Below are 27,590 nucleotides of genomic sequence, written 5' to 3'. Positions count from 1 at the left end.
TCCTGCAGTGCCCAAATGTCTGGATACAGACATTAGCACAGTCACAGGTTTTTTTTTTTTAAAAAAATGCTATTTTGGTTTGCAAGGTACAGTATTGAAATGCTATCCATTTTATTTTGGTAGCTGTGTTCCTACTCTGTTTTCTCATGCTTGCACCTATGTGTTTTTTTTTTCTTTTTCCTCCCATTAGGTGGATGGATGAGTCCCTCATTCAAGACATCACACCCAGACTGATTGGGGACTGGCCCAATACCTACACATTCACCAAGGCCTTGGCAGAATACCTGCTACAGCAGGAGAAAGGGAACTTAAATGTTGCCATCGTTCGGCCATCCATCGTGGGAGCCAGCTGGCATGAGCCTTTTCCTGTAAGCATGACTGCTCTTCTTCTCTTCTGAGGATGTTGAAAATAACACATGTGTCTGTTTTTCTGCTCCCAGTAATCTTTCAGGCAGCAAATTGTTGTTACAGACACCTTACCAAGTAGTGGGTCATGAAAACACACTCCTTGTACTACTGTGCTCTTGGTAATGATGGGGGGGGGGGGGGGGAGATTAATTAAGACCCAAGGCTGTGGCTCTTTTGCCTTGTCATCTTGTGTGGGGATGACCATTTTCTAGGGCAATAGGCAATAACAGTATCTCCTGGGATCCATGAGGCTTTGATGACCACTTTTTATTGTTGTTCTGTATTTAGATATAAGGCATTGACTTGCACTATAGCATTAGGTACCCACTGCTGGCAGCAAATTTGGGCTGTCACAGAAATATTATCTGGTATAAGCTGCTTTGAATTTCACACTGAGGGGAAAGCTGGAAAATAAATAAATAAATGGTTAATGTCTTCCTATTTTATTTTTATAACTAGGTAAAGGAAGTATGTGGTGTTTACTGTGCATCTTGACTTATGGAGAGATGGAGGTGGGGAGGGCACCTTTTGCTTCTCCACTTCAGGTAGCAGAATGTTTTGGGCCAGCCCTGAACACAGACATCCAGCACACTTAGGATCCAGCACACACCACCTTAGGATCTTTTTGTTTCATTTGCCTTTGGAAATCTTTAAGCGTATATGTCAACCTTTTCATTTTAATGCTGTTATTCCCAGGGAGTACTTTCTACTCTAGACTTCAGCATACCAGGCCTACATGTGATTTGCATATTTGCAGACTGAAATGAGCAATGCATAATCTCAACAGCCTCCCACCCCACCCCACCCCACCCCACCCACAATATGCACAGTTATTTTCCATTTTATTTTTCTCCAGGGCTGGATTGACAACATCAACCACTTCAATGGCTTCCTCATTGCGGTATGTACAGATAACAGTTGCCACTTTCTGAAAAGTTAGGGCAATGGAATTTGGTCATTTTAAACCATAGCAGCAGAAATGATAACAGAGGTGTAATGCAAGAGTAGGTGAGAGGGGTAATTAGTCGTATACAGCATGAGAGAGTACTAGGAAGTTGCTGTAATTGTGCCTCTCTTCTACCCACAAATTTCCTATCTGTCTTCATCTCTTCATTTCTACCTTCTTGCAACTAGGAAAAGGGAGCTCCCAGTAACTCTGGAATCCAGGCTTATTTTGGAACTTAAAACTGATGAGAAATTACTTTTGTGAGGGAATGTTGGAATTCTCCCTCAGTTCTAATTTTAATTTGAGCCAGTTAATAATCTTGAGATTTAAATATAACTGAACCTCTTCTTTGAGATTGACAGTCTAGGTATCTCAGGCTCGTTTTCAGACTCTCCATGGAAGAACTGCACTGTCACCTCTGCATGAGCCAAATAGTAATGTCTACTAAAGTAGCAATACGTCTGACAGGATGCTGTGATCATTTGGGGTTTTTTTTTGGGGGGGGGGGGGGTGGGGTTGTTTTTGTTTTTGTTTTTGTTTTATGAAGAAAATTCTATTAAATGACTGGTTATAAAATACATTGTGCCTCCTTGTTGATTGAAGCAAGGTTTATTCCATACATGGGATATGTAGTCCTGGCCTCCTTTAGGCCTATGTGGGGAGGTTGAATTGCTGGATTTGTGGGAATTGTGCTTGAGGTGTTGTGGTGGAATGGTTCATACTGTTTTAGGGAGATGGAGCTTTAGCAGCCATCTTGAAGCTTGGGTTTCATTCCACTGAAGAGAGATAAGGCCATCTGATTTTAAAAGATGGAAGAGGCTGTTTTGTACTCTTTCTCTAGTTCTTTCCTTGCATCACTTTTCAGACTACTCTACTTCTAATTCCCAACCTTCTATTGGCTTAACATGCATTCATTGTCTATAATCCCCTTCCCCACCACCTGATCCCCTTCCCCACCACCATTCCTTTATCCTTTTGTGCCGTGTCTTTTTAGATTGTAAGCGTGAGGGCAGGGAACCATTTAATTAAAAATAATAATAATTGTAAGTCACTCTGAGAGCCTATAGGGCTGAAGGGTAGGATATAAATACCACAAATAAATAAATAAATATCTTGGGCCTGGAAACCATGCCTTAAAAGAAAATACATGTTTAGCCTGTAAAAGAGATGGTTAAGAGGTGATATGATAGCCTTGTTTAATTATTTGAAGGGGTGTCACATTGAGGATGAAGCAAAGTTGTTTTCTATTGCTCCAGAGACTAGAACATGGAATAATGGATGCAAGCTACAGGAAAAGAGATTCCACTTTAACATTAGGAGGAACTCCCTGACAGTAAAACCTGATTGACATTGGAACAAATTCCCTCGGAGAGTGGTGGAGTCTCCTTCTTTGGAGTTCTTTGTGGTCTTTGGATGGCCCTTGTGGTCTTTCCAACTCTATGATTGTATGGCCCGGTACAGATGGGCTCTGAATTACGCCCTCATCACATGCTAGGGTTGCCTCGGGGAGGAGCACCCACGTGCCCCACAACCCTAGAACGTGACTAATCCAAAGGGTGCTCAACAATGGCTCCTTTTCATCCATTAGAGAAGTGACCAGTGGGTCCCACAGGCTTCTGTCATGGGCCAGTGCTATTCAATATCTTTATCAATGACTTGGATGACAGATTTGGGGGCATACTTATCAAATTTGCAGATGACACCAAATTAGGAGGAGTAGCTAACACCCCAGAGGACAGGATCAAAATTCAAAATGACCTGAATAGACTAGAAAGCTGGGCCAAAGCTAACAAAATGAACTTCAACAGGGAAAAATGTAAGGTACTGTGCTTAGGGCAGATAAATGAAATGAACAGATATAGGATAGGGGACACCTCGCTAAATGAATTTACGTGTGAAAGGAATCTAGGAGTCCAAGTAGACCACAAGTTGAACATGAGTCAATAGTGTGATGCAGCACCTAAAAAGGGCAATGCAAATTTAGGCTGCATCAATAAAAGTGTAGTGTCTAGATCAAGAGAAGTAATAGTGCCACTGTATTCTGCTTTGGTTAGACCCCACCTGGAATACTGTGTCCAGTTCTAGACACCACAATTCAAAAAGGATGTTGAGAAACTGGAGCGTGTCCAAAGGAGGGAAACTAAAATGGTGAAAGGTGTCCTATGAGGAATAACTGGAGCCTGGAGAAGAGAAGGTTAAGAGGTGATATGATAGCCCTGTTGAAATATTTGAAGGGGTGTCACATTGAGGAGGAAGCAAGCTTGTTTTCTGCTGCTCCAGAGAACAGGACGGGGAACAATGGATGCAAACTCTAGGAAAAAAATTCCACCTCAACATTAGGAGGACCTTCCTGACAGTAAGGTCTGTTCGACAGTGAAACACGCTCCCTTGGAGAGTGATAGAGTCTCATTCCTTGGAAATGTTTAAGCTGAGGCTGGATGGCCATCTGTTGGGGATGCTTTGATTTAGATTTCCTGCATGGCAGGGGATTGGACTGGATGGACCTTGTGGTCTCTTCCAACTCTATGATTCTATGACCCAAAGCAGCTTTATATTGGCCTGTCTGTATAGGCCCTTAGTTAAAACAGTATACAACATTAAACAATCTCAATCCTACTTAATGACGTTCTATTCAGACACTGGCAAAAAGACATCTCGGTCTTCATATGACCAAGCGTAAGACTAAAAGTCATTCAAGATGGGGAAAAAAGAGGAGGTTGGGGCCTACCAAACCTTGGATTGTATTATAATGTATGCCTCCTGTGTAAGATTGCAGAATGGGTGACTAATAAGGAAATCTTATTAAGAGTTTGGAAAAATATAAACCTAGCTTGGGTGATAAGATTCTTTTGTGGAACTCGCCACATGAAGCCTTTTATAACAGGGAAATAATTCTAAACAATAGATGGATTACATATAAAGATCTGTTAATATTACAGGAGAGGAAGTACAGAAAAAAATCATAAGAGGAGCTAAAAGAAGAAGCAATTAACGTCATTTGTATTTGCATAGACTATTCAATGACTCAAAATGGATATGAAAATGAATGGTATAGAAATGTCAAAAACAGAATTAGAAATATGCTTTAAAAACAAGGGTATGAGGTCAAAACTATATAATTAGAAATGCAGGAAGACATTGTAAATGAGTTCATGATCAAATGGTCACAAAACATTGGACATACATTAAATTTAAGGCAATGAGGAAATACATGGACAAAGGTTCTGAAATATATGGAGTCAAGACTTTAAAGAAAACTATTACAAAATGTTCTATAGCTGGTACTTGACTCCAGATAAACTATCAAAAATATGTGAAGGGAAAAACAGTAAATGTTGAAAGTTTTTAGATGGGACTGGATCCATATTGGACAATTATTCATAAGTTGATTCATATATATTCTAATAATAATAATAATAATAATAATAATACATGAACGCATCCAGAAATATTTCTGTTGGGTATTTTAGATGACAGTCTGGAAAAAATATAGAAGATTTTTTTTATATGTTAGGCACTGCCAGACTTCTATATGCCCAAAACTAGAAAGAAGAAAAACTACCGATGATGGGAGATTGGCTGTTGAGAATCTATGACTTGGCTGAAATAGACAAACTGACCAGACTGATAAAAGAAGGATCACTAGAGAAGTTCATGAAAGATTAGACTATTTGTACAAATTATCTGAGACATAGTCTGTGTCCACACTGTAGAAATAATCCAGGTTCACACCGCCTTAACTGCCATGGCCCAATGCTATGGAATTATGGAATTTGTAATTTTGTGAGATATTCAGCCTCATCTGTCACAGAGCTCTGATGTCACAACAAACTACAATTCCCTGAATCCCATAGCATTGAGCCATGACAGTTAAAGTGGTGTCAGTCTGGATTATTTCTGCAATGTGGACACAGCCAAAGATGGGGAGATTTAGCAATTGCCAGGTTTCAAGATTAATAGTTCTTAAAGATGTATTATAAAGAAAGATTGAATTAATAACAATAGAGAACAATGAAGACATATTTAATAGCTGTTGACAAATGAATAAATGAACATAAATGGATTAGGAAGTATTAAAAACACAAGAATTGTTATCTTGAAAATCGATGTATGAGATTTATGTTATGTATAGTATGTTTTTATCTAATAAGTTAGAGGTTACATGTTTATGGGGAGGAGATTTTTTTTTTAATATGATAGTTAATTATAACTACCAAAGAAAAATCAGAAGAATTTATAGATTAAAACAAAGCTTTTGATTGTATAGATCATGGAAAACTATGGATTGCTCCTAAACAAATGGATGTGCCACAACATTTGATTGTCCTGATGCATAAATTGTACTTGGACAGAATATGGAGAAATGGGATGATTTCCAATTGGCAATGAAGTCAGGCAAGACTGGATTTATCACCCTCTCTGTTTAACTGGTAATATAAAGCAGGATTGGACTCAGAGTAGGAAGATGTGAAAATTGGAGGAAGGAACATCAACAATTTAAAATAAGCAGATGACACCATACTACTAGCAGAAAAGAGCAAAGACTTGGAATGATTACTTAAGAAAGCCAATGAAAAAGTGCAAAAGCAGGTTTACAGTTGAACATTAAGAAAACAAAAATAGCCACAGATGGTTTACATAACTTTAAAGATGATGAAGAAACTGAAATAGTATGGAAATCAGAAAAAGACGTCATCTTCACTGCAGTATTAATGCAGTTTGGCATCACTTTAACTGCCATGGGTCAATCCTATGGATTCCTGACAGTTGTAGTGTGTTGTGGCACCAGAGCTCTCTGACAGATAAGGCTAAATAGCTCAAAAAACTACAAATCTCAGAATTCCATAGCAGTGCACCATAGCAGCTAAAGTAATGTAAAACTGCATTAGCCTAGTACTTGGAAGGGCAGTTATGAAGAAACTAGACAAAATCCTCAAGTGTAAAGATATACCATTGCATACTCAAGTTATTCAGTTGTCCATGCCATCAGATTTCTATGTATGGCATTTAAGCTGGACAGTGAAGAAAGCTGATAAGAAGAAAATCACATAGGTGTTTATCACACTATACTCTTATAGTGCTACTATTCCACTTTGACTGCTCTAGCTGCCTCCTGTTGCATTCTGGGATTGGCAGTTTTAAGGAGGGGTATTTAAAATTCTCAGGCAGAGAACTTGCACATGCACACATTCTCAAAATAATTTTTTGCCAAGAGAATCCTATGATAGGGTCACCATAGGTCAGAGTCATTTCTGGGATTCTGGGAGTTGTAGGGGGTTTTTTCAGCTATTTAGCCTTCTCTGCCAGGGAGCTCTGGTGCCACAACACACTGCATAACTGTTACAATGGTTGGAAACAATGCAGCCCTCCAGATGCCATTGGGCTGCAATTCTCATCATTCCTCAACATTGACCTAAGGGTGATGGAAGTTGTGGAGTTTCCTTCTTTGGAAATTTGACTCTGTGTTCCTGCATGGCAGGGGGTTGGCTGGATGGCCTTTATGGTCTTTTCCAACTCTATAATTCTATTAGAATAGAATAGAATTAGTTACAATTCAATCACAGATGTAGGATCCCACAGATGTAGGGGGTAGTAGTTAAATTTACTTTTGACTTTTAGAATCCATGACCTACTTCACCTGTCATTCAGCAATGAAATTCTGCCACAGAATGTTCTGACTGGTCTTTTCTCTATCACACAGGCTGGAAAAGGGATTATACGAACTGTAAAATGCAATTTAAAGGCAGTAGCAGATATTGTTCCTGTAGATGTTGCTATCAATTTAACCCTTGCTGTTGGATGGCATACTGCAGTTCAAAAGTAAGATTATATTTACTTACCAAGTTATAAATTTACTGAACTATTGCCAAGGACTGAAAGTGTTGCAAAAGCAGTGAGTGAAATTTACAGAGTGGAAGGATTTTTCTCCTGTACATTTAAATCAGGGGTGACCAGCTGTGGAGGCCCTTGAAATGTCATTGAACTGCAGCTTCCTTCAGCCCTAGCTTAGCATAGCACATGGTAAGGGCTTGATGGAGTTGCAATCAGAACGGATCTCATAAGCCACAGTTGTCCACCCCTGCTATAAAGCAATATTTCCAAACTTTTCATAGCTGGAGCACATTTTTTCCTGTAATGTAATGTAGAAAGCCAGTGCAATTGCAGGCAACAACAGACATTGAAGGTCCAGGTGAGGGAAAGTAATGAGTATCCCTATTCTGTTCTGCTTTGATGACACCTTATCTGAAATAGCACATCCACTTCTGGGCACCACAGATGCAGTGTGGGTTGGGCCAGAGAATCCCAGAAGGAGACCATCTACATTTACTGGACTGTGCTACTTCACATTTGAATGTTGGTATTGGGCAGTCCTGACAGGAAAAATATGTGTACCCTTGTAGGGTAGCTATAAGTCAAAGCTGACTTGATAACAGTTAACAATGTCTTACACTTTTGGCCTGTTGCTAGTTTTAGCTTGCTTTTATATTGCTTAACTGTGTTCTTCTTGGCTGACAGTTTTACCTTGGTTTTATAACCTGTCTCTGTATTGATTGCTTACTTTGGCTGCCAGTTTTGGTGGAAGTCTCAAATAATTAATATAGTTTATTATTCACCATGTGTAATGAATGAAAGCGATTGGCTGCCATTTTTTGCTTAGTTTCCTTGAATGGTGTTTGTGTGTCAAGGAGAAGGGAGGGAGGGAGGGAGGGAGGGAGAGAGACTTCCCATTTCATAAAAATACTTTATACACAGTTTGTATACGATTACATTCTTATTATGATTGCAGTAGTTAATATGCATAAACATTAATCAGGAGAGTCACCACTGGTATTCAGATTGAGATCTCTGCTATTTCAGAAAGAATGGATGCAAAATCAAAACATTCTTCTACTTATGATATGCACTACAGTTGCAGAAAAGTACTCAATTTCCTTGCCTGTGCAGTGGCCCTAATCACAAGAAAGTATGTCAGACATTCTTATTTGGGAGGATGTAACAGGACTTAGTAAAATGAATATGAAAACTTTATCCAGATGCAACAACTGAAATAATTCTAGTCAGGGAGAATTCTAAGGGAGAATTTCCAGGGTCTCTCCTATGTGTAGAACTTGTGGGAATATTTGATATCTATATCAAGCAGAGTGTAGAGCAGCCAGTGCAATATTTACTTGGGATAGAAAATACTCAGGATGCTCTTCTAAGGTTAAAAAAAAAGAGAGAGGGAGAGAGGAAAACTTACACTTGTTGCTTCAGGAATGCCATCTTGGAATAGGAAAAGAAACAGACAAAACAAGATTACCTATATTTCAGCAGAAGAGTCCTTAAAAGCTGGCTCTTATGTGGATGTAAGCCATCCTAAGACTGGAGCTTCATGTATGTTCCCTACCCAGACAAAGGACTAACTATCTTTATGGTAAAAGGGGAAATTAACCTCTGCAGGCAGGAAGAAAGCAAAAAACTTGAGTGCATAGATCAAAGAAAGAAACAGGGAGGCAAAACAAGAGGGCAGGCATGCTATCAATAGTTCCCTCTCATTAATCACTTTATACAAGTGTTGATGCCTTTTGGTTTCCAAAAGAACTAGAATTGATTGTTTTGCTGGGTATAGCCTTTAGTCCCCAGTGATACTGTTCTCTTAAATTTGTTCCCAAACCAAGAGCAGGTTCAACTGAAGTGCACGGCTGTGCCAAGAAATCTAATCAAGGGATGCTGGAATGAGGTTGTTGAGGCAGCAGATAGAAAAGCAGGCAAACTGAAAGACTAGACAACATGTGTACATGAAGAAGTATCTGAAACAAAATTAGAGATTGTCTCAATGTTTCCAGAAATCTAACTTCAAAAATCACCTTTCACAGATTGACAGTTTTCTAAGCCAGTCTCTTTAGTTTCAAGGAACCACTCAGCTGTAAGGTCTCTTTGCCAGAAAAACTATTTGTTAGCTGTTGTTTGCTGTTGTTATCAGCAGGTGCTGGGCCTAGCTTTGTGAATGAGAGTGGGAGCCTCAGACACAGGCCTCAGACACTGAAGAGCTCCAAGGTCATTCTGCCTGGGAGATGAATGTAAGAGGAGTGAAGATGGGTGCCTGTGGAGAGATATAGTGAGATTAAATCAGTTTTGGCAAAAAAAAAAAAAAAAAATCCTTTCTGTGCTGATGTTCTTCAATAAACTCTTTCTGGTTCATCCATGAAGCCTGGTTATTAAGTTAGATAGACAGGACACCACAGGCTGCCAAAACTGAAATAAGTACAGGACTCTTCCCAGAGCAACCATATCTTTGGAGAGAGGACCTAAGCTAACTTTAAGCAGTGAGGCCATGGCTAAGACCTGCAAGCAGCTGAATGGGAGTAGGTTACCAGCAGTCTGGCAAAAAGAGCTGGAGGACACTGACCTGAAAACCTCCTAAGCTGGCACAGCCAGTGACCAGTGGTTAATGGTCTCAATGGTGGAGAGCCATGGAAAACATTTGGTACATTGCCGCTTGGATGGAACACTAGGTCAAGTGGAGCCTTTACCCCTTTCCAAGGGAAAGAGACCAGTTGTGTGCAGCTAAAAGCAGTGTTATCAAGTGTGTACAGTGTACACCAACATGAAGGAGCCCAAGAAATGTGTCCAAGAGATCCTGGCCCAACTGTCATTGGTTGGGAAACTAGCAGACTCAGTGCCGGAGGAGCAGAAGGAGAGAACTTCCAATAACGGGCTGAGAGGGAGATGACATGGGGTCCTCTGAGGAGAAGATCAATGCCTGCAGAGGGAAGGGGGCCCATCCAAAGCTGACAGTCCCTGACTCTGCTGAGCCACACCCATAACTACACCAGGGTTGAAGGCTGCCTTCAATAGGGCTCCCAAGAAGCTATTGTTCTTCTTAATGCACTCTGGAGTTTGAATGCATGAGTGAGAGCACATTTTCTGCTCCAAAAAAGCTAAGGTGTGCTATGTGTTGGCACAGCTCAAGGAGGAAGCCACTGAGTGACTGGTTAACACGTAAACAATAGCAAATACATTTCTATACCGCTTGTCAGTGCACTTAAGCATTCCCTAAGTGTAAGTTAATTGCCCCCAGCAATCTGGGTACTCATTTTAGCGACTTTGGAAGGATGCAAGCCTGAGTCGAGCTTGAGCCCTTTTGCTGGTATTGAACTCACAACCTTATGGTTTGTGAACGAGTGGCTGTAGTACCGGCATTTAACCACTGCACGACCAGGGCTTCTAAGATATGTAAGATATAGATGCAGCCAAATTAGATAATTTCAATGTGTTTATGACCAGCCTCCAAGCCTGGTTTGAAGACTGGTTCTGGCAGGAAAAAACACTCACCAATGTTCAGCAGCTCTGGCTGGGAAGCAGGTCAGTGGCAGTGTATGCAGTGGAGTTCATGCATTTGGCAGGCCAAATACTTGATTGGTCTGAAACCACAAAGATACTTTTGAGACAGCCTGAACTGAGATAGTTGGAGTGGTCCTTGCTGCAGAGAAACCCAGAAGACCTATTTTGATGGGTGCAGCTGGCCAGTGAAGTGGAAGCTATGCAGCTCAGCATAAAAATCGCCATACAGGGCAGTCATGATCGATCCAAGTTGGGAGAAGGACAGCACTGCCAAAAAGCCCAGTCAGCCCACAAGCAAGCTAAGGGACTTGCAGTGTGAGAAACAAATGTTCCTGTGCTTTTGGTACAGCGGAGAGGGTCACTGCCCAGTAACCACCCCACTCCCTTCATACAAGAAGGCCAATCCCAAGAGTCCGAAGGGGAAGGCCCAACATGGAACTGTAACAGGGCAAGATTGGGGAAGTGTTGCAAAAGTGAGTGCCCAGGGAACGAAGTGTGGGAGACTTGACTGATCTGATGGGATGAGAAAGAATAATCAGGAAATGAATGAAGCCTGCCCCAAGTGGCACTGATTGGCAGGCTTCAGACAAAGGACACCCAAAATCATGGTGAGTGGTTGTGCTAACTTCTTTTTTGTTCAGGTGTGACTGTGGGCTTCCAGAGGGGGAAGCAAATGTGGACATTGAGAGTAATGTGGACTGGCTGCATTGGGTGCTTGGTACACCCCATCACAGTCACCAGATTAAGCCTATGGGTAGAGGAATTACTGCAACCAATTAAATTTACCCAAATGGATGGTGGTGATCTAGTCATGTATTGCACAGAGCCAGTATGGTTAGAAGTGGAGACATTACATGGGGTGGCCTCTATATCAGTTAATGCCATCATTCTGGGGCTGGATTGTCTTAGGCTCCTTAACCCCCACACTGACAGGGTTACAGAGGAAATGAAGTTCATAAGACAGCCATGCCAGGACCACCAGTCACTGTTGATTGGCAAAGTGTGGCATGCAGTCTTGGCGTCAGGATCAGACTCAGACCTGTTGGCTGTGGGTATGGTGGCTGCACACCCCCAGATGATAAGGTGCAGATGCCTCACAGGGCTAGGGCTTTAAGTACCTCCCTGGTGGAAATAGCCACCCCTATGGCAGAACCAGAGTTCCCCAGGAATATGCTCACCTAAGGGAAGTTTTTGAGGAGAAGGAATCCACTGTTCTCCCCCCTCATCATAAGACAGATTGTGTAATTGAGTTGGTTCCAGGGGCTGAGTTGCTCAAAACAAAGTTATATTCCATGACTCTCAAAGAACTGGCAGCTTCAAACAAATTGATAGAGAAAAAAATTGGCCAGGGCTTTATTTGGCCTGTCACATCTTCAATGGCTGTTGTTATGGCACAAAAAGTTTAGTTCTTAGAGGTTGTGCATGGACTATCAAGAGTTAAATGCCATATGGACCCCAAACAAATACTCCTTGCCCTTAATGATGGATATGTAGATGTAATTGAGGAAAGGGAACGTTTTGACTAAACTGGACTTAAAGGAAACCTAATTTTGCATGTGCAAGGAAGAAAAAGTCTAATTACTGAATTCAGTATAATACAGAACACCAAGAGAACTTTGACCAAACACCTCCGAACGCATTTTGAAACACATGGAACCTTTTGTGGTTCAAGTGGAAGCGGCTATTGCGGCAGCATGATTACAAAGAGACAAGGGGACTTACTTAAGACCATATGCCTGGGAGTGGACCCACAAATGTGGAGTGAGGAGCTGAGATCATATTCTTCTGAAAGCTAAAGCTTAAAAAGCCAAACAACTCCTTCCAAATGGAAAATGAGTAATTATAAATAAACAAATAGGAAGGTGAGAAGAGTAGAATGGAACTGCCCAATTAAAGATTTAATGAGAAGAAAGATAAATGAGTGGCATTTTTGTTTCCTGCAACTGCTGGCTGGTTGTTTGCTAAGCTGAAGAGAAGATAAGATATATAAAACAAAATTAAAGTAAAACAGTTGAAAATAAATTTATTGGATTGTGTGGGACTCAAAGAATTGAATTGAAATATTAATTGAAAAGCAAACTGAGAGGTAAAAATATAATAAACTGCATGTCAGCAGTCTGAGTTGGCAGATGTCCAAAAATCAAAAAAGTGAACTGAAACAGTTTTAAGTTGGAAGAGCCAATCTGTACACACTTCAGATAAAGCATATGCACGTTTAAGAAGAGTAAACTCACAAGAGAATGTTGAGGCTTATAATATTCAATAGGAGAAATCTAGTTCCACTGGGACAATGCAAAAAGCCAGAGCTAAGTCTAAAGTTCCAGGCACGCAACCAGAAAATGAGGATAAGGGGATGAAATGAAAGCATGGTTCTTGCTGGTGCTAACAGAAAATCAAGTCAAAAGCAATGAGGCTTATAAAGAGATACTCATTAAAAATAATGAAACACTATCAGAGACAATAACTAATAAAATTATGGATGAAATTATCATATCTATTCAGATTATTAAAAAAAAGAAATTGAAATAGTGGGAAAAAAGTAAATTCAGTACAAAAAGAACAAAGAAAATCTGTCATGCCCAGATTGTGGAATGGTCTGCCGGATGAGATCCGTCAAATTACCCAAACTATATTCTTTAAGGGATTTTGGACTTCAGCTCCCAGAATCCCAGACTATTGGCCAAGAAGTCCAAAATCTCTTAAATGGCACAGTTTGGGGACTACCGGTATAAAGATATATGGCAAATGGAGGTAGAATAATATGAAGATATTAGGCTCTGGTGTTGGGAAGCACTTAGGATTTTTTTTTGAAAAGACCATGTGCCTGTCTATCGAGAAAGTTCTCAGAGATAAAGATGAACTGGCCCACTCGAGAAAAAGCAGCAAAAGCAATTCAGCAGACTTGTTGGCATGGCAGCATTCGTTGGAGGGGGCTTCCATTCCATTTGCATTTTGGACTGATCATAAGAACTTAGAAGCACTGAAGTCCTGCCACCAACTAAGCCCCCAAACAGATTAGGTGGGCTAGGGTCTTTTATAAATCCAACTTCCAATTAAAGTACCTACTAGTAAGAAAATATTTTCCTAGTTATGCTTTGTCAGGCTGCCTAAGCATAACAGCCAAAGAAAGGAGGTGATAGATTGGATGCTTACCCCACAGCATCTGGGGATGGCAGTGTTCAGCTGAAGTATACCAAAGCTCCAGCACCAAAGGTTCTCACAGATCCATGCTTCCAAAAAACCATGGCTGAGGCCATTGAGGAAGAAAAGAGGCTAAAAGACCATGAGAGGGGGGAGTGTTGGTGAAGGATGGGATAGAGTTTATATACCAGAGACGTTTAAGAGAACAGTTGTCAGTTTTGGTGGTCCAAATTTAGACCGGATGTGAAAGACTATATAAAGACTTGCCCAGTCTATGCATGTAGGGGGAAAGCTTTGGGGCTTTTACAAACTTTACCTACCGCACCACAACCATGTATAGAAATTAGCATGGACTTCAATACCGATCTGCCTGAGAGCCACAAAAAGACTGTGAGTTAGGTGATTTTCAAAACAAGCCCATTTTGTACCTTGTACAATGATTCCCACTGCTCCCCAACTGCCAAGATGTTGGTTCAACATTTATACTGTCTTCATGGAGTAGTTTCATAAGATATTTTCAGACAGAGAGTTTCAGTTCACATCCCAATTTTGGAATGTTTTCATGAAACTATTAGTGGTTGAACAAGGACTGAGTACAACCCATCATCCATAGCTGGACAAGCAAATGGAGAGAGTTAATCAGGTGTTGTAACAGTACTTAAAACATTATATTTTGCCAAAACAATTGGTCCTAATATTTGGTTTTTGCCAAATATAAAAGTGGAATATTACAGCACTGTGCATTAAAGTACTAGCCAGTCTCCATTTCAAGGATTTGAAAGGATTTGAAACCTTTGCCCACTTTGGACCAAAACAGAGAGACCAAAAGCGCCACCTTCGGGCTGATCTGGGGATGGGCATTCAAATGATGCACACCTATGGATCAGGCTGAAGCCATGCCATGGCTGCCTAAGACAGCCCAAACTTTGCACAAAAGGAATGCAAAAAAAGTGCTCTTTGCCATAGGCCTGATGCAGACTGCTGCCACCAATGGCCTTGGAAATGTGGTATCTGGTTGCCACGGCCCTGTGCTGATGGTAGTTGGAGTGGCCAGAGACTGCTCCAAGCCACCCATCTGCTTGAGGTCTTTGTCTACAGAAAACTCAGACCCTATTCCATTGGTGGACAGGATTAATTGAATCAAAGAAACCTGGCCAAAAATCATGTCTGCATGAGAGGTTGCAAAACATATGCAGACCAAAAGAGGGCACCAGAGCAAAAATTTAGGGAGGACTACAAAATGTACCTATCACCTAGATTCTTCCAGTGTTTGCAACCTTCTAAAAACCTGGGACAAAATATGTTGGACTTTTCCCTACTGAGGAAAAGTGAAGGTGAATAGATTGGCCTTAGAAGTAGAAGTTCCAAAAACTTATAATCGCATTCATCCAGTTTTTTGTGGGTTTTTTGGGCTATGTGGCCATGTTCCAGAAAAGTTTCTTCCTGATGTTTCGCCAGCATCTGTGGCTGGCATCTTCAGAAAATGCTTTGCCTGGAAAAATTGGGTGTATATATACTGTGTGAGCCTGGGAATGCAGGAGTGATTTGCATGTGTATTATTCTGTGCTGATGGCTGGCCTCAGGCTGGGAGGCTGATGCAAAAGAGGATTAATGTCTGCTAATTGGTGATCATTATCTGCTGGGTAAGCCTCTGACTCTGAATGGTTTCCGATTTGCATTTGCTGAGTCCTTATTTTGCTATTCCTCAGGACTGGTAGCCAAATTTTGTTCACTTTAAGGGTTTCTTCTTTCCGGTTGAAATTATCCAGATGTTTGTGGATTTCAATGGCTTCCCTGTACATCCTGACATGGTAGTGGTTGGCATGGTCCAGAACATCACTGTTTTCAAACAGTATTTTATGCCCAGGATGGTTTGTGGCATGTTCCGCTACTGCTGATTTTTCTAGCTGGCCCAGTCTGCATTGCCTCTCGTGTTCCTGGATTCTGGTTTGCGCATTGCGTTTGGTGGTCCCTATGTAGACTTGTCCGCAGCTGCATAGTATGAGGTAAACTCCTGCGGCTGTGAGTGGGTCTCTCTGGTCCTTGGCTGAGTGAAGCATTTGCTGGATTTTCTTCGTCGGTTTGTAAACCATTTGAAGGTTGTGCTTCCTCGCCACTTTGCCTATTCTGTCTGTGACTTCTTTGATGTATGGTAAAAATACCGTCTCTTTGGGTGGCTGCTTGTCTTCACTCCTCTGGGTTTTCCTGGGCCTGGCAGCCCTTCTGATGTCTGAGCTGGAATAACCATTGGCCTGTAGAGTCCAGTCCAGATGCTTCAGTTCATCTTCCAAGAAGTGGGGTTTGCAAATGCGTTTTGCTCGGTCTACCATTGTTTTGATTGTGCTTCTTTTTTGTCCTGGGTGATGGTTGGAGTTCTTGTGCAAGTATCGGTCAGTATGTGTGGGGTTTCAGTATACTGTGTGACCCAAACGTAGGTTCGGTTTGCGGATGACTAGGGCATCCAAGAATGGCAGTGTTCCTTTTCAAGCCCAGAAAAACCCAGAGGAGTGAAGACAAACAGTCACCCAAAGGGACCACCAAACACAGTTTGTAAACAAGAATCAAGGAACACAAGAGGTACTGCAGACCGGGCCAGCCAGAAAAATCAGCAGTAGCAGAACATGCCACTAACCATCCCGGACATAAAATACTGTTTGAAAACACTGAAGTTCTGGACCATGCCAACCACTACTGTCAGAACCTGTTATTGAGATCAGATATAATGGTTTATATATTCAGTTCATATATAATCACTTCGTGTATGTTTTGAGATATCTGACCTATATTGTTCTGTTAGCTAAGATGTTGGGTGGTGGGGTGGTGGAGAGAATATTAAAGTTGGTGTTGGTTTCTAAGTGGGGCCCTGTTAACTGCTTTGGAATGTTGTTTTAGATAACTAGCTGGGAATGTATCAAATGTTCAAGTTTATGTCTTGAGTGAGGCTAGGTTATGATGGCGACCTATCTAAGTGTGTGTGGTGTGGGGAACTAAAGGAGTGGAGAAAGAAGCGGGCATTTTAAAAGTGTACATTTTTCCTCTGAAGCCTCAGACTCTGCAAAAAAGTGTTACAGATCACTACTGCAATGCTCTTACAATAAACTTTCTACTTTTGGTATAAGTTTGGTTGTGGACCATTGATCAGAGGATTCCAAACCTCACAACTACCATGTCAGGATGCACAGGGAAGCCATTGACATCCACAAACACCTGGACAATTTCAGCTGGAAATAAGAAACCCTTAAAGTGAACAAAATTTGGCTACCAGTCCTGAGGAATAGCAAAATAAGGACTCAGCAAATGCAAATGGGAAACCATTCAGAGTCAGGGGCTTTCCCAGCAGATAATGATCACCAATTAGCAGACATTAATCCTCGTTTGCATCAGCCTCCCAGCCTGAGGCCAGCCATCAGCACAGAACAATACACATGCAAATCACTCCTGCATTCCCAGGCTCACACAGTATATATACACCCAATTTTTCCAGGCAAAGCATTTTCTGAAGATGCCAGCCACAGATGCTGGCGAAACGTCAGGAAGAAACTTTTCTGGAACATGGCCACATAGCCCAAAAAACCCACAAAAAACTATGGATGCTGGCCATGAAAGCCTTCGACTTTACATTCATCCAGTGTTTCATTCTAGTTTGCTTAAACCAGCAAATGTTTGCAAGCTGTGTCATCAAGCCCCACCTGTGCTACCTCAACTGATGATTCATGGCCAACATCATTTTGACATTAAACAAATTTTGGGTTCTAGGTGATAAAAAGGAAAACTATAATATTTTGCTCAGTAGAATGACTTTCCCCAAGGGCATTGTGAATGGGTGACTGAAATCCATGTCAGGACACCTAAATTAATTATATCATTCCACCGAGTATGACCTTACAAACCTGGGCATATGTGAGTTGTTGGGTGTTGGAGTTAACGCTGTTTGACTATTTGTTTATTATTTTTATGCCTTTACTATAGTATTTAATATTGTGTGAGGAGGGGATTTGTCTTGAGGAGCCAGATGTCAGGGTCTCCTGTGCAGGTACCCTCTGCCATGATTTTCTTGTTATATTTGTTACCTGTAGTTTTGCTGTTGTTGTTATTAGCAGGTGCTGTTGTTATTATTAGCAAGTCTAGCTACATGAATGACAGTGGGAGCCTCAGACAAGGCTGTTACTTAAAAGCTTCAAGGACATTCTGCCTGGGAGAGGACTGTATGAAGAATGTAAATCGTTGGAGCTTCTTGGAAGTATAATAGTGAAACTGAGACTTTTGAATCAGTTATGGCAAAAAAATGGCTTTCTGTGCCAATGTTGTGCAATAAACTCTTTCTGGTTCATCTGTGAAGCCTGGTTATTGAATTAGACAGAGAGGACATTATACAAGCACTGGATAAATAGGCTGCTCATAACAAACAGCTTCCATTTCCTGACAATGACAGCAACAAATCTGCCTTATTTCTTTCATGGTCATTGCTTTTCCTCTCCTGCTGCTTCATGAATGGCACTGGGGTGGACATCTCTGGGTAATTCTTTTCTAAAAGTGATACTTCCTGCATGTAAGAATGAAATGTCACTCCAATTTTAAATTTGAAAATAAGCATATCTCAGCTGTTAGAACTCTGGGGAAACCTGGAATATCATTATAAACAGAAAGATGGTATGTTTGGTGGCCCCAGACTCATGCATTGTAAACATTTTTTCTCTCCTTGCTTATTTTTCAGACCAAAATCATTGTTGATATACAACTGTACAACTGGTGGCACAAATCCATTTTGTTGGGGAGAAATGGGTAAGTTTTCATTTTAAAGCAGAACCTAAGAAAGTCACATCAGATTTTAGGTATGACACAGTTTTAAGGACTCCACCATTATAATTGTATAAGCCTGTCTGGTTCATCCACAGTTCACAGCTTCTGTTATCTTCCAGTGTCTTCTGTTCACATGCTGTTGGTGACAGGACTGAAGCATTTCTAGTTACAAAGCATATTAAAAGCACATAGCAATTCAAACACTTTCACATTCACATTGCAGCCATTCATCTTGAAATCAAAACAAGCTTGTTTTCAGGATTGACCTCTTCCTTTTCCATTGATCTTGACAGTTCAAAGCACGTTTTTCTTCACTCACATCTGCTCATTAGCCAGCAGCACCACTATTATAACACAACATATCATCCCACAATGCAAAGAATATACACACCATATGACCAGCAAGCATAGCAAGACCTATAACCCGAAATGTGTGGGTGTTGCTATCAAACAATTGACAGTGCAAAAAGGGGCCAGAACCTATTTAATCTTTTAGAATAACAATATTTTCATAATTATGGGACTGAACAGACAAGCCAAAATAAAGCTGTTTCGGGTCACTTTGGAGGTATGCTGTTTAAATGACACACACATCTTAAAACGCCAGAAGCTGTGCCAAAGCTGCACTCCAGTCCTTAGGAAACCTAAGCCCATGGTGTACAATCTAAGAGAGCCTAGGTTCATATTGGCTTTCTTAGCTGCTGCATCACACTGTTGACTCATATCTAGCTTGTGGTCTACTAAAGTTCTTAGATCCTTTTCACATGTACTGCTGCCAAGCCATCCTATATCTGTATTTCATTCTTATTGTCTAAGTGTAGTACTTCACATTTCCCCCTGTTGAAAGCTCTCTAGGTTGTTAAGGTCATTTTGAATTCTCATCCTGTTCTCTGAGGTATTAACAGTCTCTCCTAATTTCATGTCATTTGCAAATTTGATAAGCAAATCATCCAAGTCATTGATAAAGTTGTTGAATAGCACTGGGCCCAGGACAGAAACCTGTGGCATGCCACTGGTCACTTCTCTTCAGAACTTGCACACAACAATAACAACAACAAAAAACAGCCAGGTATTTCTGTGATACCTCTTTACCTATTCTATGCAGCATTTCCCCTATTTCATCATCTGCTACATTTTTGTCAGGCTGAGCACTGTTCTTTCCAGAGAAGACGGAGACAAAATAGGTGTTGAGTAATTTGGTATTTTCTGTGTTCCCTGTTAGCATTCCACCAACATCTCAATGCAGCATCCCTACCATTTAATTGTTCTTTCTTTTGCGATGGACATAACCAAAAAACCCTTTTTATTTTTTTTAACCTCTCAAGCAAGTCTGAGCTAATTCTGCCCTTTAGATTTTCTGACACTTTAAGACAATACAAACAATATACATTTCCTATACATATCCCTTTTAAATCTTAGCTCAGTTCAAAGTTCTTGAGACATCCATCCTGGTTTCTTTGGACACCTCACATTTTTCCTTCTCATTGGAACTATGTGACATTGTGCATTCAATATTTCACTTTTTAAAAACTCCTATCCAGTATGAACTCTCTTCTTTTTTAGTATTCCTGACCACGGGATCACACCCAAAGTTTCCCTAAGCTTATTGAAATCAGCTCTCATAATGTCTTAAATGTATGTCTGACTACTCTTGGCTTCCCCTGTCATCTGTATAACAAACTCGAAGAGAACATGGTCACTCCCATTGAAGGATTCCCCCACTTCCACCTCATTAACGAGATCAACTATCCAAATATTTGTTGGAAGTCAATTTCTGCTAAAAAAAATTTAGGGTCCAACAAATTCCAGAAGGTGGGAGAAGCAACAGGGGGGCCAACTATTTTAGATCTGATCCTAGTCAACAGTGATGGCCTCATTGATGAGGTGGAAGTGGGGTAGAACAAAAAAGAAAGGACGCACATTTTGGCATATACTGACATATAGTGGTCAGAAAAAATACTACAAAGTGTTAAAAATCCAGCAGAAACAACTGAGTGATTGACAAAATATAGTTAAAGGGAAGGGAAATTAGTAAATTACATAAGTAGAAAACATTATTTTGGTGTGAATATAAGAATTGAGATATATAATTGAACCGTAGACTTTAAATTATATTGGGCATATAAAAAGACATTTGAAGTTACTTTAAGACCTGTAGGGAAACAAAAAGCTGGAGAAATGGAAAGGACGGGAGTCTGGACAAGGGAGAAAGAGAGGAGTTTTCAACAACATGACCAAAAACAAGTGACAGTTTTAGGGAGAAGGCCGTCATTGGAAATGAAGTCCTCGGATGTAAAAATCCTAGATGCAATCCAGAAAATAGAAAGGAATATAAGACAAGAAATAAAGGACTCTAGACATGAACTGAGACAAGACTTCAAGAGGGAAATTGAAGATTTAAAGGACACAATAAAAGGGATAACCAAGGAAGTTAAGATACTGGATACCAGAGTAAAACAACTAGAAGCTAAAACGGAAAAACTAGACAGAATAACTAAAAATGTTGCACAAATACAAGAACATGAAAAAGAATTAAGTAGAATGAAGGAGATAAAGGACAGGAAAAAATTTCTTTAAAATAAGAGGATTAAAAGAACGTTATAATGAAAACTTCTGTGATGAGATAATACCAGCTTTAGCAGAATTATTTGAATGCTCTTAGGAATATCTAGACATGGATGTGGATAGAATTTTCTGAATTAACTCTTTGGCAGCCAGAAACAGAAATTTACCCAGGGACATCGTGGTATATTTTACAAGAGAAAGAATTAAAGATAAAATTATACAAGTAAATTATGAAAAGAAGCTAATAATAGATGGAGTAGAAATCATGCAGTTCAAAGATGAACCCGGTGAGGTTTTGTGGAGGAGAAGAGACTATTCCACACTCACCAGAATACTACAAATGACAAATGTTAGATACCGTTGGGAACCATTGGAAGGAATATCTTTTACATGGAGACAAAGACAATATAATAGAGAAATAGAGAAAGCAATGGCTTTCTACAATAGATGGTTTAAAGAGGATGAAAGGAACAGAAAGGAGAAGGGAAAAGATAGAGAAGAAGGAACCTCAGAAAAGAAAGAGGGAAAGAAAAAAGAAGCAGAAGTGAAGAGGAAACCTGAAGAGGAACTGACAGATGAAGGGGGAAAATCTCCAGAAGATAAAGAAGATGAATTCATGGAAGTACTGATACTGGGAACAATTTCTACAAGATTGGATAAAAGAAGACCAATGTGGCTTTCCTTGACACAGAAAAAGCATTTGATAACATAAATTGGCAATATGTGATAAAACTAATGCAAAAATTTGATTTAGGGGATAATTTGACAAACTGGGTTGAAAAAATCTATACAGAACAAACAGCTAGAATTATTGTGAATGGGACCAAAATGGATAAATGCAAAATTGAAAAAGGAACTAGACAAGGTTGTCCTTTATTTCCCCCCCCCTTTGATTTATAATGTGTACAGAAATACTTTGCAATAAGATAAAGGAAAGAAAAGACATAAAAGGAACTTGCATAAAAGGAATGAAATATAAGATCAGGGCTTATGAGGATAACATTGTTATTATAACAGAAGACCCTTTGACAAATCTAAGGGAAATCTTACAAATTATTGATGAATTTGGGGACTGTGCAGAATTCAAGATTAATAAATTAAAATCAGTTTTACTTACATGTAACATGACAGGAAAAAATCAGGACTGGTTACAAAAGGAAATAGGAATCCAAGTCCAAAAAAAAAAAAAATCAAATATTTAGGAATTTACATTACAAAAAAAGGGGGGAGGGTTGTTTGATAATAATTATAGGAAAGTTTGGCAGGAAATTAAGAAAAATTTAGAAATTTGGTCACATCTACAAACATCTTTATTGGGTAGAATAGCCATCACTAAATTGTGTGTTCTCCCAAAAATTATTTTTTGTTCCAAAATCTACCAATTGTGTTAAATGACTCAATATTAAAACAATAGAAGAAAGATTTATCAAAATTTATTTGGGAAGGGGAAAAACCAAGAATAAAATGGAGTTCATTTTATTCAGTAAAGAAAGAGGTCGTCTAGCTGTACCTGACCTGAAATTATATTACCATGCATGTTGTATTGATTGGATAATGGACTGGATATATCTGGAGAATGAAACATTGCTAAATCTGGAAGGATTTAACATAATTTCTGGATGACATGCATACCTATGGTATGAAAAATTGTCACATAAGAAGTTTAATGATCATATAATTAGAAAGCATTATTGAGAATTTGGAAAATATATAAAAAGAAAATGTATAGATATATCCCAGAATGGGTCTCCCCACATGAAGTTTTTTTTTTTTTTTTTAATAATAACAGTGAAAGATAAAGGGTGGTTAAAATATAAAGAAATTTTGAAAGAAGAGTATGGGGAAATGAGGATTAAAACAAGAGAAGAATTAGAAGAAGTGGAAATAAGATTGCAATGCTTCCCACACCGCCAGCTGGTAGAAAGATATAGAATGATAATGGCCAATTTGGAATTGGAAAAGAAAAAACAGAACTAGACAAAATTATCAGTAAAAAAGAGAGAAAAGGAAGGATTTCGAAATTGTATAAATTATGTTTAAAATAGGACTTAGAAAAAGATTTAATTAAACTCTGCATGATTAAAATGGGCAACAAATATAGGTCACAATATAGATTTGATAAAATGGAAAAGAGACAGGGAGAAAGATCTCAGTTTCACACTCTGTATGGATATAAAAGAAAAATTGTTTAAAATGATACACAGATGGTATTTAACACCATTAAGATTAGGTAAGATTTATAAAAACAACAAAGGGCTATGTTGGAAATGTAATGAGAATATTGGTAGTTTCTATCACATGTGGTGGTCCTGCCCTAAGGTTAAAAAGTTCTGGAAAGAGATACACAGAAAATATTTCAAATTGAATTTAGCTTGGAACTGGAATTATATCTCCTAAATATGTCAGAAAACAAAGAAAAGAGAAAGACTAAAACCAATATTATACCTAGTCATGATAGCTAGAATGTCACTAGCACAATACTGGAGGAATACAGACATCCGCACTGTGGATATATGGCTGCATACAACTCTAGATATAGTAGAAATGGACAGAATCACAATGGCTTTAAGAGATAAATCTGACGAAGGTAAACAAATATGGGAACCATTATTGAAATATTGTAAAGAGAGATGGTCAAGATAGACCCATTTGGAGATAGAAAACTGGATACTGTCATTAATACGTAGTTGAAAATAATATATGAAGTTGTTTTGTTCTGTACATAAAACAGGAAAGTGTGCGAAATAAATGCATGATTTTTGTTGGCAGCAAAACACATAAATACGAAGTGGAAGCAGAAGTTCTGAGGAAGTGAATAACTGAGGAATGTTACAAGAAAAGCTATAATTATCGTATCTTCCACTGTTTGCAATGGGGGAGGGAGGGGAGAATGAAGGGATAAGAGAATATGTGAAGAGACTGAGGAATATGTAAAAAAAAATTATATTTGAAACATCTTAATAAAGACTATTTAAAAAAAAAACTTACTGCAAGCTCTACCTCTCAATAGCCTGCATTCCTTTCCCAGGCAAAATGACCTTGGATCTCACTAGCTGCTTGCCCTTCCCAACATACTTGGCCTCTTTTAACATGGCCACATCATGCTTAAGCAAGGCTAACTTTAAAATGGCAGAAGGAGGCTTCCTGTCATTGATACAGAACTGCATGCACCCAGTCCTTTGGTAGAAAAATCCACATGTAGGATAATGGGCAGCAGTGTATCTGGGTATGCCATTACTAGAGGCTTCATAAGGTGACCAATCAGCCCATTCAATACACTTTGATGTAGTTCAGTCTAATTATTGGTTGTTTAGAGGACAACTGTCCCGATCCTTGCTTTTCCTTCAGAGTTGGTTTGCAGGAGTCATTTGTATTACCTTTTTAAACCTGTTTTTAACTTATTCATCATATTTAGTATGTTTTACTCTATGTATTGCTATTGTTTTAAATGGCTTTAATTTATTTACAATGATTTTACATGTATGCTGCATTGATATCTTTTGATATAGGACAGGATTGGAATATTTAAATAATTGATTGATTGATGCTGAGGATTGATTATCTTTCAACATTTATTGGACCTTTCCCTTCTGTGGTCCTGAGAAATGACTCAAATCTATAATTGATTCAAATGAATCCCTGTTATCTTCATCCCTTCCCTGGCATGTGTCAGAACCCATACATTTGTTGTTGTTGGCTTCACCAATTTGTGAATATCTACTGGGATTTCTCATTTGAAGACTTCCTACTAATGTTCTTTCCTTAAACACAGTATCATGTTTTGGGGATTGCTGACTCAAATTTAAACTTGACAGGATGATCCCATGGGTATTGAAATGAGGGATTCTTCACCATATAGGTCCTCTGGCCATGAAGCAGCTGGGTTACACTTTACTGGCATGATTCTGTACTTAACAAATGTACTCCCCCCCCCCCCCCTGCCCGGGAGACCAACATATTCCTCTTTAATACTTTTTCACTTTGTTGGTGTTGGTGTTGTTATTGTTTGCCTTCAAGTCGTTTCTGATGTGTGACGACCCTAAAATGAAGCTATCAAGGGATTTTCTGAGGCTGAGAGGGTGTGACTCACCCAAGGTCACCCAGCTGGTTTCCATGACCAATTGAGCCCCACTCTCCAGAGTCCTAGTCCTCTGCTCAAGCCACTATACCATGTTGGCTTTTCTACTTTAGGGGCATATAACTGACCAGGATTAATTTTCTTTGGGTTTGCCAGGGTCCTTCACTGACTGAACTGCTACCTCAGCATTTGACTGCTTCCTCAAAAACACCGTAGCCGATGATTACACTTTCCATCTTATTTTGGCAAACACTCGGCCCTCCACATTCATGGGTGTTATGGTCACAAGACCCTCCACCATGAATGTGGAAAAAGCACAAATGACAACCTCCATGCAGAAGCCAGTTAATGGCACAGGAGGTAGGGAAGGAACAGGTATGTGCCTGCTCCACTCCTTCACCTGCCCTCCTCTGCCTTAGCAGTATTAAATATTTATCTCCAGAATTCATCCTTGTAATAAATTAAATACTTCCATTCCAGATTATCAAAGACTTTAAAAGCATCTAGAGAGAGTAATGCTACTGGAACATTATGTTTATTAGAATGATTTATTATATTTAAAACTCTTCTAATAGCATCTGAAATCCTCCTCCCAGGCATAAAACCAATTTGTTCTTTGCTAATATATTCTGTGACAAATGAATTGATTCTATTGACTAAAATAGATGTAAGTCATTTAACATCCTGATTGATAAGGGCAACAGGATGAAATTTTTTCACAGGATTATCAGATGCTGATTTAAGTATAGGAACTATTATTGAGATTTTCCAAGTATCAGGTGGTGGATTACCATTAGAGATTCATTAAATAGGTTCACTAAGTGTGGAATCAATTAATTTTGTATGGCTTTATGAAAGTCTCCTGAAAAACTATCTGGTCCTATGGATTTCCTTACTGACAATTTGTGTATAGCTTGTTTTATTTCTTTAGCTAAAATGGGTTTATTAAGATGCTAATTCTTTTCACATGTAGTGTGGAATAAAATCTTTAACATCAGGATCCTGAGTATGCTCTGACATGTATAATTTTTAAGAAAAACTTTTAAATTTTGATAGAATGTCATCTGTTGTGTGTTTAGTATTTCCTGATGTGTCGAATAGCTTAGGGATCATCCGTTTACAGGAATTTCTTTCGATGGAACATCATATTCTATAGAAGATTGGGATCATACTTTAGCCAGAGTCTGTTTCTTGTGAGAAAAATGTGATTTTTGTTTCAGATCTAGTAATCTGACTAGGAAAACTTGGGGTGTCTATTGGAGTTCCTGTACTGCTTCTAACAAATATAAGTAAAGTTCAGTTGCATCATTTTCATGGCAATATGCTTTTAGTTTTGCTAAACTGATATCCCTTTCCTTCCAGATAGCTCACTGAGCCCAGGATCAATTGCTCTGAACACAGCTTTTATGATCTCTGCTTCAGTATAGCCACCCCTTTTTTAAAACTGATAGTTGAACAATACATCTTTTGCTAAGGCCTGCCTGTTTGTCCCTTTATTTTAAAAGCTTTCCTTTGGATTGATTCTACTCCCACATGTACATTTACAAAATGTGTACAATAACTGAACAAACTGGATTGCTGTCTAACTGTAACAATAACATTAGTGCCTCTATATACATATAAAGAATGGATAGGATAAAATAGTTCTTTTGCTGCAGTTCTGTCAGTGTGCCAAAAGCCCTTCTTGATGTTCTTTTTTGTACATAATCTATAATCTGGTAATATTAAACACATTCAGGCATATCTATATATTCTGCAAGTGAATCATCATCACCTTCCAATGAAAACCTTTGTTCTCTGTTATCATGTAGAACCTCTCGTCTTATCTGCATACAAGAGGATTCCCCTGGAGAAAGCCTTCAGAATACCTAATGGCAACATGACATCAAGCTACTTGATGCACCAATATTCAACAATTGTCAGTCACATGGTCCCAGCCTTTCTCTATGATTTGTATCTGAGGCTAACTGGAAAGAAGCCAAGGTAAGGAAGGCATCATTCTGTTTCTTAGTCATGATACGGAGCAATTTCCTATGTGCAGTGCATTGCAGACGTTTTCACAGATACCATTCTTCTTTTTCCACATTTTGTCGTGTTACAAACTGTAATTTTGTATAGTTAGGCAGCAGTTACAGCTGTGAATCTTCTTGGGTAAGCTTCTGTCATTTTTGTTCATCTGGATGATTTTGGTTTTACCCATTCTTTTCAGCTAAATAGATCCATCTTTTTCCAAAATGTGTAAAGGTGTGTGTGAAGTAAACACCTCTGCAAAGTACTATATATGAGAAAATCAGATGTGTCATTGTGGTGGGGACCTTGGCAGCCCCC

The 27,590-nt window shown here is 39.3% G+C and overlaps 1 protein-coding gene across 1 annotated transcript in view; it reads left to right on the top strand.

Annotated features, from left to right (window-relative positions):
* LOC149312550 (fatty acyl-CoA reductase 1-like) overlaps window positions 1-27,590 on the top strand; it is a 71,859-nt gene that overhangs the window by 17,662 nt on the left and 26,607 nt on the right. The window contains exons 4-8 of the mRNA XM_089526907.1: window positions 191-368; window positions 1,265-1,309; window positions 7,056-7,174; window positions 18,534-18,601; window positions 27,074-27,245. Coding sequence (XP_089383033.1) covers window positions 191-368; window positions 1,265-1,309; window positions 7,056-7,174; window positions 18,534-18,601; window positions 27,074-27,245 — 582 coding nt within the window. The remainder of the gene's footprint in view (window positions 1-190; window positions 369-1,264; window positions 1,310-7,055; window positions 7,175-18,533; window positions 18,602-27,073; window positions 27,246-27,590) is intronic.

Source organism: Sceloporus occidentalis, unplaced genomic scaffold, assembly GCF_023333645.1.
Source record: "Sceloporus occidentalis isolate IW3139 unplaced genomic scaffold, rSceOcc1.0.p SCAF_5, whole genome shotgun sequence".
Lineage (NCBI taxonomy): Eukaryota > Metazoa > Chordata > Lepidosauria > Squamata > Phrynosomatidae > Sceloporus > Sceloporus occidentalis.
The sequence above is the reverse complement of the archived record's forward strand: the minus strand, read 5'-3'. Positions and strand labels throughout refer to the sequence as shown.